The following is a 14,377-nucleotide window of genomic DNA, read 5'->3' on the forward strand; positions in this document are numbered from 1 at the left end:
TGCAAATAGTATAAAATTGTGGGGACGAGGAACATCTGCCCCACAGCATGGTCCTGTACCAGATGGCACCCATAGGGTCCCAAGCACCACCATGGATGTTCTCCACCAAAAAAGTGGTTTAAAACCCCTCTGGGTGGAGGTAGAGGGTCAGATATGGGGGGATGAGTCCATGGCCAAGCTGCTGCATGAGGTTCTACCGGTGGTGTGGACATGGCAGAAGTCCTGCCCAGGGATGGCTTTTTTCCGACATCGCTGCCCAACCCTGGTGAGCCCCTGGCACGGGGACTGTGGGGACAGCAAGGACCTATGGAAGAGAGAGACCCATCAGCAGCCCAAAAAGCTCCCGGAGGGGTTGTCCCCCCACTGGCAGGTCACTGGCTGTACCCTGAGGTGACACTAGCCCCAATGTGTCCCTGGAGAAGGAATGTCCCCTATGGTTGGCACTCACCTATCGCTGGCCAGAGACTGGACTGGGCTGTAGGGTTTGACACCTGGGGCCAGCTCTGGCATCACCTAGTTGAGGAAGAAGAGGTTTGGTGGGACACCTAGTGACCCTCCTGTCCTGCAGGAGATGTCCCTTGTCCATCCTTCCTTGGAGGACACCTCCTTCCACCCAAAAGTTCTCCTTGGGTGTCACGTCCCCACAAGTGCTGTGACATCAGCCCAATCCCTCTCCCAACAGGGTGTCCAGCACCCAGAGGTGCTGTCACCGTGAGGACACCCCAATCCTAGAGGGCCTAACCCTAAGGAGGACCCAGGAGCAGAGTCTGGCCCAAGCTGGGGACATCCCACCCAGCACCCACCCCCAAGGTCAGGCTTACCCCATATGAGCTCAGCTTAGACCTCCAGCCACCAGGGACAGGTGACACTTGTCCTAAGCTGGGGACATCCTGTGCCATCGTTGGGGACTGTTCCAGGACTGAGGGCTCTGCAAGAACATGGTGTGGGTGGTGACACACTCCCAGCTCTGCTGTCCTCAAGTGCTGGATGGGGACAACCTGGGGTGGTGGACATGTCCTAACATAGCTTGAGAACACTCTGGGGTTAACAAGAACACCCCAGCACAGGATGGGGACATGCTGGGGCTTCAGACCTCCCACCCCATGGACATCCCCCCTACCCAGCCAGCTCTCACCTTGCAGGCAGCTCATCTCCATCCTGTCCAGCTCCTCCTGCAAGAGCTTCAATTCACGCTCCCTACATGAGAAGAAGGAAACCCAGAGCTCCATCACCTTGGTGGCTCCTTCCTCATCCTCATCACATTGGCAGCCCCTTCTCCAGCCTTCCCACACCCTCCTCTAGGTAGAAACAGGGCAGGGAGGTGGGATGAGGTGCCCAAAAGCTGCAGGCAAGCCACCAAGATGTGTCTTGCTGCCTCTTGAGGACCAGCAACCCCTTCTGGGGACCTCTGCCAGATGGCAGCAGGATGGGACATCCAGGATGGGACATCCATCCAGGATAGGTCCTAGAAGCTCCCAAGGGTGCCATGTCCATGTCCCCCCAACCATCTCGTACCTGTCCGGGGTGGAGGTGAGTTGGTGGCAGGGAAACACTGGCCAAGCTTCCTCAGCATCACGGTGCGTGGCCGTCACCAGGCACTGCCCTGCGGGGAAGCGAGAGGGTGGGAGAGGGCAGAGCACCCCCAGGCCACCCCTGGAGCACCCCCAGGGTGGCATGTCCCCAACCAGGTCCCCCCACATCATCCCCACCTGCCACCGCAAGGACCAGGAGAGCAGAGAGTGCTGGGATGCTGAGGAGCTCGCTGAGGGCGCTGGAGGTGAGGAAGAGGAGGAGGAGGGTGACACGGGGTGACGTGGGGACCAGGAGTGTGACCAGCAGCATAAAGCAGGAGCCGTGGAGGATGCAGGAGGTGAAACTTGGGCTCCGACCTGCGGGATGAGGAGCAAGAGCATGGTGTTGATGCTCACCAGCACCCATCCACCCACCAGCACCCGTCCCCAACTCACCAGCTGGGTCAAGGTTGGTGTGGAGATGTTGCAGGTGGTTCTCCAGCTGGTTCCGTGCGCCCTCCATGGCCACCAGCATCAGTCCCAGGCTCCGGTTGACCTGTTGTAGCTTCTCCATCACCTCTTCCACCTGGTGCTGCTGGGCCAGCAGAAGGGCCAGGTCACTCTCTGTGCACGGAGATGGATATGATGTCAGGATGAGCTGGTGAAGCTGAACCCAGGGGTGACCCTGGGCAAAAAGAGCTGGGAATGGGGTTTGTTGTGTTCCCACCTAGTTGGGAATGGACGTCCCAGGCTCTTTCCTGCACACGGTGGAGGTCGGACAGGACAACCCGGTGCCGTTCCCAGAGCCCCGTGGCCCCACGGGTGCTCACGTTCCCTGCAGGGAGGCACGAGAGGGTGTGTTGGTCCCCAAGATGGGACACGGGGATGTAGCAGCATCCCAACTGGTGGCTCTTACCCATCTCCTGGATGATGTCCTCCATGAGCTGGGCCACCCGGAGCCGCTCACTGGTGACAAGGGTCTTCTCCAGCCACTGCAGGCTGCGGTGGATGGGGGTCTCCAGTTTCAGCCACTCCTGGGGTGAATATTGGGGTGGCAGTGACAGGGGGGACCCCACAGCCCCCCAAAAACGTCACCACACAGTGATACCCACCACCATGTACCAGAGAGATGCTCATTTTCCCCCCTCTGCACCCCAAAATGAGCCCCCAGTGATTAATCTCCATCCCACGTTGCTACAGAAAGAGCGAGGCCAGGGGTGTGAAGGGGATCAGGAGCAAAAACCCCAATCACCATGTGGGAAATGAGTCAAATAGGGCTGTTTTTACCCCAAAACGAAGATGAGAGGCTGAGCAGAGGTGGGCGGCTGCAGCTCAAAGTTTGGGATTTTTTAAGGGGGAAATTGCATAGGGTTACTATAGGATTTGGGGTGCCCTGTCCCAGCATCTTACCGCGTCTGGAGTGCAGGGGGATGTCTGGTGACCCTCGGTGGCCCGGCCCCCCAGTTTGGCCAACTCCTCCTCCTCCTCACTCAGGTGGGTGCGGGACGAGTGGAGCTGCACCACGACCTGGCAGCAGCACCATTGTCAGCACCCGTGGGTGCTGGTACAGAGGGGTGGGTTTTGGGTGTGGAAAATAAGGAGAAAGGTGCGAGCCCACCCCAGCACTTGGCCCTCACCCCCCCAAAACCATCCAACATAGGATATGGGGCACCCCACACCTCACAAAAAGGTTGCCCAGGGTGGGGGGTCCCAGTGAACCCCATTTGCCAGTTGGGGTGGGGGGAGCCCCACTGCCACATCTGATGGTGGCAGAGGTGACAGCGCCCAGCACGTGGCTTCAGCCTGGAACCGCTTGTCACCCGTGGTCATGTTGAAGGGCACATGTAGGAGGGGGTGTCCCCACCTCTGGGGGAACCCCCAGTTCCAGGGGGGTCCCCAGGTTCTCCAGGGGGGTGCTGAGGCCCAGCCACCCAAAAAAACTGGCAGCAGCACAGAAGAGCAGCAGAACCCAGCAGCTCCGGGGCAGCATGTTGGGTGGGTCCTGTGGGGAGATAGAGAGTGGGGAGCACTCTCAGGCCGGGAGGAGCCCCCCAAAAACCCACGGACCGGTTTGGGGGACTCCCCGCCTTCATGGGACCCACCCCATTGGGGGAACCCCCCAGCACGCTCAGGGGTACAAAGGGTTTTGGCCACATCCCCCGGGCAGGACTGGGGACCGCGTCCCCACCCTGTTTTCCCGCGGGTTCCCCCCACGCGTGGAGCTGAACGGTCCCGCACCTGCGCAGACGCCCGCCGTTGGCGCAGGCCCCGCCCCTTATAGCGACGCACCGCCAATGAGCGGGCGGGGAGGGCAGAACGTGGCCAATTAAAGATCGGGGGCGTGGTCTGGAAGGGAGCGTGGTCTGGAAGGGGGCGTGTCTGTGCAGCGATGGAGGCGGCGGAGCTGCGGGTCGGGTTCGTGGGCGCCGGGCGGATGTCGGGAGGTCTGGCCCGGGGGCTGCTGAGGGCAGGTACGGCCCGGGGAGGGCGGCCCGGGGGTCCCTGCCCCACAGAGGGGTGTGGGGATATGGGGACAGCCCAGGCTTGTCCCCTCCTTGGGCTTCATCCCCTATAGGTCAGCGTGGGGACATGGGGACAGTCCTGGCTTGGCCTGTCCTTGGAGTCCCTGCAGCGTAGATCTGTGTGGGGACATGGGGACAGCCCTGTCCTGTCCCACTCCCCAGGGTCTCTGCTCTTCCTGGAGTCCCTGCCCCATAGATCAGTGTGGGGACATGGGGACAGCCCTGTCCTGTCCCCTCCTTGTGATCCCTGCCCCACAGAGTGACATGGGGACAGCCCCATCCTGTCCCCCTCCCAAGGGTCTCTGTCCCAGAGATCAGTGTGGGGACATAGGGACACCCTGGCTTGTCCCCTCCCTGGAGTCCCTGCCCTGTAGATCAGTCTGGGGACACAGGACAGCCCTGTCCTGTCACCTCCTTGCAAGCCCTGCCCCACAGAGTGACATGGGGCCAGCCCTGTCTGTCCCACCCAGGTGTCACTGTCCCATATCGCTGTGTGGGGACAGCCCTGTTCATACTCCAAAGTTAGGAGGTGGCCTCTGCTTTTGAGGTCACCTCCCTTGTCATAGCACTGTGACACAACAGGGTGCCCATAGCTGTCCCCATGGGGTGCCTGTGCCAGCCGTCCCTGGTCCCCTTTGCTCTGTGTCCCCCAGGCTGGAGAAGACGAGCCCGTCCCATCTGAAATCGGGGTCCCCAGGTTGCACTGGGGTGTCTCCACCACCCTGGGGCCACCCCGGCCGCTCACCCCGGTCCCCGTGTTCCCCAAGGGAAGGTGCCAGCCAGCAGCATCATGGCCAGCGCCCCCTCGGACAGAAACCTGGGCGCTTGGCGGGTGAGTGGTGACACAAGGTGACAAACCACCCCCTTTGGGGTGGGAGGGATGTTGGGGTGATTTTGGGCACCCTTTTCCCCACCCACGTGGGGAGATTTGGCTCATCAGGTCTGGGTGAAAACCAGGCAGAGCTTTGATGGTCCCCAAGCTGTGTCCTCGCATGTGACTTGCCCATGGGGATTTTGGGGGTGGCGGGTGCTAAAAGGTGACACCTCTCCCTGTTTGGGGACAGGAGTCGGGGTGCAGGACCACCCACTGCAACCTGGAGGTGCTGCAGGAGAGCACCCTGGTCTTCCTGGCCACCAAACCCCACGTCCTGCCGGGGGTCCTGCAGGAGATCCGTCCTGCCGTGGGACCCCACCACGTTGTTGTCTCGCTGGCGGCCGGTATCACCCTCCAGACACTGCAGCGGGTGAGCTGCTTCTTCCTTCTCCTCCTCCTCCTCTTTCTCATCCCATTTGCACCCAAGCCCGTGGAGAAGGACCACGTCCCCACCCGGGTTGCATCACCATGGACCGCGCTTCTCCAGCGATACCCACCAGTGTCTCAGGGCACTCGTGGGTGTTGCCCGGAGCTGTCACCCCTTCTCCCATCCCCATCTCTCCACAGCTTCTCCCCGCCGGGACCAAGGTGCTGCGGCTCATGCCCAACCTGCCGTGCGTGGTGCAGGCAGGGGCGATGGTCTTTGCCCGGGGCAGCGGTGCCGGTGACGGAGAAGCCGCCCTGCTGAAGAGCCTCCTGTCCTCCTGCGGGCTCTGCGAGGAGGTCCCCGAATCCTACATCAACATCCACACCGGCCTCAGCGGCAGTGGGGTGGCCTACGTAAGCACCTACACTCAGCGGGACGTGGGACGCTGACAGAAATCCCACCCACACGGGGTTGGGGTTTGGGGTCCCCACTTTTGTCGCGCTTACCCCCGATGCTCTTCTCCAGGTCTACTTGTTCGCTGAAGCTATGGCTGAGGGAGCGGTGAAGATGGGGATGCCGGGCGGTTTGGCCAGCAGGATCGCGGCTCAGACGCTGCTGGTGAGTCGGTGCCGTTGCTCGGGGGACATGTGGCATCACTCCTCTCCCTCCTGCCCCGCAGCTCCTACCCAGGCTTGGGGACCCTGTCACCATCAGTGCTCTGGGCTTTGTGGCACCTGGCAGTGTGGCAGAGTGAGGGAGGAGGTGTTGGATGGTGTCGTGCCTCAGTTTCCCCTCTTGAAGCCAAATATGAGGTCACCAGGAGATAGCGAAGGGCATGATGGTGGGACAAATGCTTGTATCTAATCCCTGGACAAGGAGAGGGTGGTTTGAGATGTCCCATTCTCTCTGACCTGCCCTTGTCTCCCGTAGGGTGCAGCAAAGATGATGCTGGAGACCGGGGAGCACCCGGCGAAGCTGCGAGGAGACGTCTGCACGCCTGGGGGCACCACCATCCACGGGCTGCACCAGCTGGAGAAGGGCGCGCTGCGGGCCACCGTCATGAACGCCGTGGAGGCGGCCACCGAGCGGGCACTTGACATGGCCAAGGACTAGTGGGGTGGCTGCGGATGAGCCCCTCTGTCCCACCCCTCGTGGGGCAGGAGAGGTGATGGGGACCAGACTGAACACCTTCAGGGAGCAGGAGGACCCTGACACCCCCAGGAGACCCCGGCTGGGGGTGGGAGGTGGTGTGGACATGGTTCCACATCACGTGGTACCTCTGCAGGGCTGGGACAGAATAAATGTGGGTAGCAGGATGGTAAGTGTGGTGCTTTCTGGTTCCTTCAGTCCTGGGGGGGCTATTGCACTCAGCATGGGGTCACCATCATGGGGAGGTGACAGCCATGGACTCCTGGGCCAGCACAGATGGAGCTGATGCCACATAGGGTTGATGCTCACCAAGGATGGAGCTGAAGCCATGTTGGGTTTGTGCTCCCTGGGGATTAAGCTGATGCCACGTTGGGTTTGTGCTCCCTGGGGATGGAGCTGATGCCACGTTGGGTTTGTGCTCACTGGGGATGGAGCTGATGCCACGTTGGGTTTGTGCTCACCAGAGATGGAGCTGATGCCACGTTGGGTTTGTGCTCATCAGGGATGGAGCTGATGCCACGTTGGGTTTGTGCTCCCTGGGGATGGAGCTGATGCCACGTTGGGTTTGTGCTCACCAGAGATGGAGCTGATGCCACGTTGGGTTTGTGCTCATCAGGGATGGAGCTGATGCCACGTTGGGTTTGTGCTCACCAGAGATGGAGCTGATGCCATGTTGGGTTTGTGCTCACCAGAGATGGAGCTGATGCCACGTTGGGTTTGTGCTCATCAGGGATGGAGCTGATGCCACGTTGGGTTTGTGCTCATCAGGGATGGAGCTGATGCCACGTTGGGTTTGTGCTCACCAGAGATGGAGCTGATGCCACGTTGGGTTTGTGCTCACCAGAGATGGAGCTGATGCCACGTTGGGTTTGTGCTCATCAGGGATGGAGCTGATGCCACGTTGGGTTTGTGCTCCCTGGGGATGGAGCTGATGCCACGTTGGGTTTGTGCTCACCAGAGATGGAGCTGATGCCACGTTGGGTTTGTGCTCATCAGGGATGGAGCTGATGCCACGTTGGGTTTGTGCTCATCAGGGATGGAGCTGATGCCACGTTGGGTTTGTGCTCATCAGGGATGGAGCTGATGCCACGTTGGGTTTGTGCTCACCAGAGATGGAGCTGATGCCACGTTGGGTTTGTGCTCATCAGGGATGGAGCTGATGCCATGTTGGGTTTGTGCTCATCAGGGATGGAGCTGATGCCACGTTGGGTTTGTGCTCACCAGAGATGGAGCTGATGCCACGTTGGGTTTGTGCTCATCAGGGATGGAGCTGATGCCACGTTGGGTTTGTGCTCACCAGAGATGGAGCTGATGCCACGTTGGGTTTGTGCTCCCTGGGGATGGAGCTGATGCCATGTTGGGTTTGTGCTCCCTGGGGATGGAGCTGCTGGTGGCTCTACACTCACCAGTGCTGTGTTTGGATGTATGGCACTGGGGACAGGGATGGGCTTTTGGGGACAGAGTGACCCCAAGTCAAGCCTGTTGGGGCTGGGCAGAGCAGCCCCATCCCTGCAGTGTGAGGGAAGGACCATCGCAGGTGCCATGAGGATGCCAAGGGACCTTGAGAAGTGGGGAGCTGGCAGGATGATGTTCTGGGGATGAACACAAAAAAAGGCTTTGATTTCCCAACTCAACAACGAGCAGGGGTGGCAGGTGCTTGGGTGACGTGCGGACACCGATGCCCACTCCTCTGCTCGGCTCTGGAAACACGTCCATGAACATGGAGCTGCTATCCACATCCCAGAACGGTGTCTGAGAAGTCAACCAGCCAAAAAACCACCTCTCACCGCATCCAGACACCAGCATCACCCCATAGTCCTGCAGACGGGTCATGCTCCAGCAGTGAGGTGGTGGGATGGAAGCACAGACCCACTCTCGGCCCTGGGGTGCTGTAAGTCAAGGAAGGAGAAACTCAAAGCTTGGCTGTCTGAGCATTTTGCATGTCCTAATTAAGCTTTGTTTGCCTCCCAGCACCTGCACGGATGCAATTAGTGAGGATTTGTGAAGCAATTTTGAAGATGAAAGGCTTTTTCCAGGCAAAACATCACTGGTGAAACAGCTGGGTGCTGAGCCTGCGGCTCCTACGGCTCTGACCCCATGGCCCCGTGTGCTGGTGATGCCAACAGACAGAATCACAGAGTTATTTTGGTTGGAAAAGACCCTTCAAGATCATCAAGTCCAACCATTAACCAAGCCCTGGCACTAACCCATGTCACTAAGAACGTCATTATGTGTCTGTTCAACCCTCCGGGGACGATGACTCCAGCACTGCCCTGGGCAGCCTGTTCCAACGCCCCACAGCCCTTTCCATGAAGAAATTTTTCCTAATATCCAATCTAAACCTCGCCAGACGCAACTTGAGGCCATTTCCTCTCATCCTAATGATCTTCATCTTTTTCTGCTCAGTGCTAGTTTTAATAAAAACAGTTTAAGTTCCATTAATTTTATTAAAAATGCCAGCAGGTAAATTATTGCTACCACCTTCCTGCTGGTGCTCCTGCCTTCAAGAGAGGTGTCTCATCCTGCCCGGTGAGATCATGGAGCAGATCCTTCTGGAAAACATGGCAAAAGATATGGAAGGAAGAGGTGATTGGTGTCTTCATTGAGGGCAAACTGTGCCTGACAAAGGTTGTGGTCTTCTACAATGGAGTGACAGCGTTGGTGGACAAGGGAAGAGCTGTGGATGTCATCCACCAAGGCTTCTGTAAAGCCTTTGGTATGGTCCCACACAACATTCCTGAGGTTAAATTGGAGACAATACGGGTTTGGTGGGTGGACTGTGAGATGGATCAGGAATTGGCTGGATGGTCATGTCCAGAGAGTTACAGTCAATAGCTCAACATCCAAGTAAAGAATGGTGTCCCTCAAGGGTCTGCATTGCGACCAATATTGTAATATCTTCATCAATAACATCAAGGGTGGGGTGGAGTGTCCCCTCAGTGAATTTGCAGGTGACACCAAAGCTGAGCGGTGCTGTTGATTTCCCTGAGGGACGGGACCCACCCAGAGAGACCTGGACAGGCTGGAGGTGTGGGCCCAGGTGAACCTCATGAGGGTCAACAAGGCCAAGTGCAAGGTCCTGTGCCTGGGTCTGGGCAAGCCCCGGTATCAATCCAAGCTGGGGATGGATGGATGGATGGATGGATGGATGGATGGATGGAGAGCAGCCTTGTGGAGAAGGACTTGGAGACACCAGTGGGTGACAACTGGGACAAGACCCAGCAACGTGCGCTTACAGCCCAGAACCCACCCGTGTCCTGGGCTGCACCCAGAGCAGCGTGAGCAACGGGTGGAAGGGGGGATTCTGCCCCCTGTACCCCCATGTCCTGACCTCCCTGAGCTCTGCGTCCAGCTCTGGGGTCCCAGCACCAGCCAGACATGGAGCTGTTGGAGCGGGACAGAGGAGGGACACGGGAATGGGCTGAGGGCCAAACAGCTCTGGGGAGAAAGGCTGAGAGAGCTGGGGGTTCAGCCTGGGGAGGAGAAGCTCCGGGGAGACCTTCTTGCAGCCTTTAAAGGGGGCTTTTATAAGATGGGGACAGACTTTTCAATAGGGCCTGTTTGGATAGGACAAGGGGGGATGGTTTTAAACTGAAGGAGGGAGATTCAGGCTGGACCTGAGGAGGAAATTTTTCCCCTGAGGGTGGTGAGACCCCAACCCAGGTTGCCCAGAGAGGTGGTGGATGCCCCATCCCTGGAGACATCCCAGGCCAGGCTGGACGGGGCTCTGAGCAACCTGAGCTGGTGAAGATGTCCCTGCTCATGGCAGGGGTGGCACTGGATGACCTTCAAATGTCCCTTCCAACCCAAACCATTCAATGATCGGATGTTCTCACCTCCCAAACCAGTTTGGTTGACTGTCCAAGAGGTGAAGACCTCCAGCCTGGTACCTTCTGCTGAGCTTCACAACATCTTTGTCAAATTGAAGGCTGCTTTAAATCACAAATTACCACTTGAAGTGAGCCACATCCCAAGCTCTAAAAATGTTTTCGTAGGGTTTTTTTGGGTGGAAAAATTATAAAAATAAGTAGAAATGTTGTTTTACATGATTACATCCCATTGGTGGATGGAAGTCTGCAGTCAAGCGTGGCAGCGTCAAGCTCTGAACACAAATCATGAGGAAACCAAAGCGGAGGGAGAAGTGTGAAATGGGTGAGACACCACGCAGCGTTCTGGCTGTGAATGTGGCAGCAGCCCAGCAGCAGAAATTGGGGTTGTTGGGGTTTTTTTGGGGAAAAAATGAGCATTTCTTCCCTAATCAAAAGCTTTTCTTGACATGGGTTCTGCGGGAGTTTCATGAGCTGAAAGGATGAACCTCAGCTCCAAAACTGACTTTTTGTGTGTTTCTTTTTCCTTGCTGCTCCCGAAATTCCCTGGAATTACATCTGGAATATTGTGTCCAGTTGTGGCCCCTCAGTTCCAGCAGGACAGGGAACTGCTGGAGAGAGTCCAGCGCAGCCACCAAGATGCTGCAGGGAGTGGAGCATCTCCCGTGTGAGGAAAGGCTGAGGGAGCTGGGGCTCTGGAGCTGGACAAGAGGACACTGAGGGGGGACTCATTGCTGGGGATCAATATGGAAAGGGGGAGTGTCAGGAGGATGGAGCCAGGCTCTGCTGGTGACAACCAATGGTAGGACAAGGGGTAATGGGTGCAAACTGGAACACAAAAGGTTCCACTTAAATTTGAGAAGAAACTTCTTCTCAGTGAGGGTGGCAGAGCCTGGCCCAGGCTGCCCAGGGGGGTTGTGGAGTCTCCTTCTGTGCAGACATTCCAACCCGCCTGGACACCTTCCTGTGTAACCTCAGCTGGGTGTTCCTGCTCCATGGGGGGATTGCACTGGATGAGCTTTCCAGGTTCCTTCCAACCCCTGACATCCTGGGATTCTGTGATTCTGTGGAAGCCTCGTTTACCAGCAAGTTAACCCTACTAATAAAGGTAAAAAGTTAATTTGGGGAGCAGTCATGGCGACTCGGGCATCTGCCCGGCCCTGCCGTGTCAAACAGGCATGGAACGCGATGGAGAAGACACCACCGAGAGGACACAATCACACGGGGGTCCCTGTTATGCCCGCTGGGATGGCTCCGTGTGACCATTTATAGACAACAACCCCGAAGTGGGAATAAAAACCCATTTAATTTTCATAAACTCTGCAGTTATGAGACAAAGACCCCACAAAGTAAAAACACCCACCCTGCCCGCTGACACGGGGCACGGCAGCACCGATGAGTTGTTGTGTTTTCTTCTTTCCTCCTTTCAATAATCGGCTCAACGGGTTAAATTTAATCCAAATCAGGTCAAGAGCTGCTAAATTCACATCTGATGCCCACAGTATTTCAAGGGGGTGCCGGTGGGTCCGTCTCAACTCGCGATGGACATCACGGCAACAGCTGCATCCTCTGCACCATCAGATGTGTCCTCCAGCCCCAGCCACCCCCAAACCTGCTTAGGGTCACCTCAACCCTCATCCTCAGAGCCTTTGGCTTTGTGAGGATGCTCAGACGATGTAACCTGTGGTCTCTGAGTGTTCGCAGATGTGGGGCTGGGTGACATTCTCCAGAGAGTTGCAGCTTCAATTGTCCCCGTCCCTATCCAGTGCATGAAGAAAGTTGCCTTAAAGCAGCCCCAAACCTCCCCGGTTTAACAGAACTCAGTTTTAGCAGTGGGAAGGGTGTCACCAGCAGAACATTCACCTTACAGCACCCTGGGGTGGTCTCTGTCCAGGCACAGCTGTGCCCACCTCAAAATGTGGGGAAATGCTTAATTTAACTTCCCCCATCGTCCCAACTCCTCGTGGTGATGCCGAGCAGGTCCCTCCTTCTCCCCTTCTCCCCACAGGATTTGGGGGGACTGGGCAGCATGGGGGGCACCCACCCAATTCTAGTGGTACCAGTGATCAAGGCGGGGGGGCCACCCCAGCTCAGTCTCATGGGTTTTAAAAAATAGCACCTCCTAAATACACCGAGATTGAGGAAAAACCCTCAAGTACGCAACGAACGGGGTGGTCATTGCCCAAAAAATCCCGTTAGCCCTAAATTGTAACCCCCAATAGTAACACAGGGGGGTGCGGGCCTACTGAGCCCTGGCTATGAGAGGAGCTGGCACCTCCCTGGGACAACTGGGGTGTCCCCAGCCCCGTATCGTGCACCCCAAGCGGGGTGGTTGGTTGCAGAGATGTCGCGGGAAGAGGATGTTCCTCCTTAGGAACGGGGGCTGCCGGCGCGGTGCAGCCGCTGGGCCATGCTGATGAGGGAGCGGAGCTGCACCAGCTTCAGCGGCCCCACTTGCCGGGGGTCCTGACCCTCCAGCCAGCGCAGCGCCGTCTCCAGCCCTTTGATGGCTTCCCGGGCCGTCGGCAGCAAACCGTTCCCTCCTTCCCCACCCCTCCTGCCGCCCCCATCTCCACCGGCGGCCTCCTCCTCATCCTCCTCCTCCTCAGCATCCTCGTCCCCATCGTCATCCTCCGTACCCGGGGCGACATCGTCCAAGTGCAACCACTTGGCCACCTCCTCGGGAGCCAAGCGCTTGTAGGCCAAGGCGGCCAAGTGGGTCAAATCGCTAAAGATTTTGCCGTCGCCGCCGCCTTCCTCCCCACGCGGGGGGTCTCCGTGCTCTTCCTCGCCGGGCTGGGGCTCGAAGGCTGCACGGAGCCCCAGCAGCCAGCACTTCTCGATGGAGCCAGCAGGGATGAGGTCCCAGGAGAGGCCGGCCAGGTACAACATGTCCTTGAGGAGGAAGGAGCGCACAAAGTCCACGGGGCCGCCGGAGCCGCCCGCCACGCACGACACGGCCAAGCGCAGCAATTCCCGCTTGTAGAGCTGCTTGAAGGCCGACACCACCCCCTGCTCCAGCGGTGCCGGGATTCGGCCTCCACCTCCCGCTGAGCCGCTCCCAGTAGGGCCCTTGGAGAGGAAAAGGGCGCGGATGGAGCCGTCGGGTGTTTGTAATGGGGGGGATTCCTCAGGGTTTGTCCCGGATGGGGGCGGCGGGGAGCTGAGCAACAACACAGCCTTTTGCTGCAAGCAGCTCCGGCGCAGGTAACGTTTGACACCCGGCACGAAATCCTCGAAGAACCAAGCCCGGAGAAGCGCCGGACCCAACCTGGCTTCGGGGCTGTACCGGTAGCAAGCGGGGAATTTGTCCTGGTTGTGATGGCGGAGGCTGGGGGGATCGCGAAAGCCGCCGACCACCAGCGGCTTGAGCTTGTGAGAACCCGTCAAGTTGGCGGCCAGCAGCACGGTGACCCGGTGGCGGGGAGCCGGCCGCCGCCGCGCCGCCGCGCCCGGCAGCAGCTTCCAGTAGAGCCCGGTGACGTTGGCGTTGTAGATCTGCTCGTCGCCGTAGCCGCCGGCGTCGGCGGCCGGCGCGGCCTCGGGAGCCCGCTCGGGCTCGGCGGGGAGGCCGCCCTCGCCGTAGATGCGTTGGCTGGAGATGCCGTGGCGCTTCTGCCAGCGCCAAAACCAGCCGTGGCTGGCCTTGAAGGTACATTCGGGACCGTAGATCTGCCGGGCGAAGGCTTCGGCTTGCGCCTGGATGAGGGGCCCGGAGAGGGGGACGCCGTGCTGGCGGAGGGCGAGGAACCAGTCGTAGACGGCGCGGTCGATCTCCTCCTCGTTGGCCAAGCGCATCTTCTTGCGTTGGGTTCCCACCTCGCCGCCGAGCTGCTCCAGGAACCACCGCAGCTTCGCCTCGTCCTTCAGCCAGCCCCGCAGCGTCCCCCCCGGCACCCCGAAAGCCCGGCACACCGACGCCTGCCGCTCGCCCTTCTTCACCCTCTCGATGGCCTGGAGCTTGTCCTTGATGGAGTAGGCGCGGCGAAGCGCCATCTTCACCGACACCCCCCCGGCTGCTGCGCCGCTGCCCCGCCGCCCTCCCGCCATACCGGCCGGCCCCCCACCCGCCTCCGGTTGCCCCCCGGGCATGGAGCTGCCCCCGCAGCCATGGGCCGGCGCGGTAC

At 59.1% G+C, this 14,377-nt stretch overlaps 3 protein-coding genes across 3 annotated transcripts; 1 reads left to right on the plus strand and 2 right to left on the minus strand.

Moving 5' to 3' along the window:
• Positions 1 to 6: 6 nt before the first annotated feature.
• Positions 7 to 3,341, minus strand: LOC309436778 (protein brambleberry-like; the record flags this gene model as incomplete). The annotated part of the gene is made up of 11 exons (XM_082046261.1): positions 7 to 304; positions 449 to 513; positions 822 to 928; positions 1,136 to 1,197; positions 1,516 to 1,603; positions 1,710 to 1,889; positions 1,968 to 2,135; positions 2,239 to 2,346; positions 2,428 to 2,545; positions 2,922 to 3,038; positions 3,264 to 3,341. The coding sequence occupies 11 exons, from the start codon at positions 3,339 to 3,341 to the stop codon at positions 148 to 150; spliced, it is 1,248 nt and encodes a 415-aa protein (XP_081902387.1). The 3' UTR covers positions 7 to 147.
• A 534-nt stretch (positions 3,342 to 3,875) lies between these two features.
• PYCR3 (pyrroline-5-carboxylate reductase 3) lies at positions 3,876 to 6,583 on the plus strand. Its single transcript, XM_082045594.1, has 6 exons — positions 3,876 to 3,982; positions 4,801 to 4,865; positions 5,098 to 5,277; positions 5,475 to 5,687; positions 5,800 to 5,892; positions 6,205 to 6,583. The coding sequence occupies exons 1-6, from the start codon at positions 3,901 to 3,903 to the stop codon at positions 6,385 to 6,387; spliced, it is 816 nt and encodes a 271-aa protein (XP_081901720.1). The 5' UTR covers positions 3,876 to 3,900; the 3' UTR covers positions 6,388 to 6,583.
• Positions 6,584 to 12,620: 6,037 nt separating this feature from the next.
• TIGD5 (tigger transposable element derived 5) lies at positions 12,621 to 14,300 on the minus strand (the record flags this gene model as incomplete). The annotated part of the gene is made up of 1 exon (XM_082046262.1): positions 12,621 to 14,300. The coding sequence occupies one exon, from the start codon at positions 14,298 to 14,300 to the stop codon at positions 12,621 to 12,623; it is 1,680 nt and encodes a 559-aa protein (XP_081902388.1).
• Positions 14,301 to 14,377: the final 77 nt, after the last annotated feature.

The sequence above is a fragment of the Streptopelia decaocto genome (assembly GCF_964273445.1).
Source record: "Streptopelia decaocto genome assembly, chromosome: 2".
In the NCBI taxonomy this organism is placed as follows: domain Eukaryota; kingdom Metazoa; phylum Chordata; class Aves; order Columbiformes; family Columbidae; genus Streptopelia; species Streptopelia decaocto.

What these genes read in the sequence shown, in the direction of transcription:
- PYCR3 (XM_082045594.1), top strand. Translation starts at nt 3,901, where the DNA reads ATGGAGGCGGCGGAGCTGCGGGTCGGGTTCGTGGGCGCCGGGCGGATG. An exon ending in CCCTCCAGACACTGCAGCGG is followed by an intron (nt 5,278 to 5,474) that starts GTGAGCTGCTTC and finishes ATCTCTCCACAG; the next exon opens with CTTCTCCCCGCCGGGACCAA. An exon ending in GCGGCAGTGGGGTGGCCTAC is followed by an intron (nt 5,688 to 5,799) that starts GTAAGCACCTAC and finishes GCTCTTCTCCAG; the next exon opens with GTCTACTTGTTCGCTGAAGC.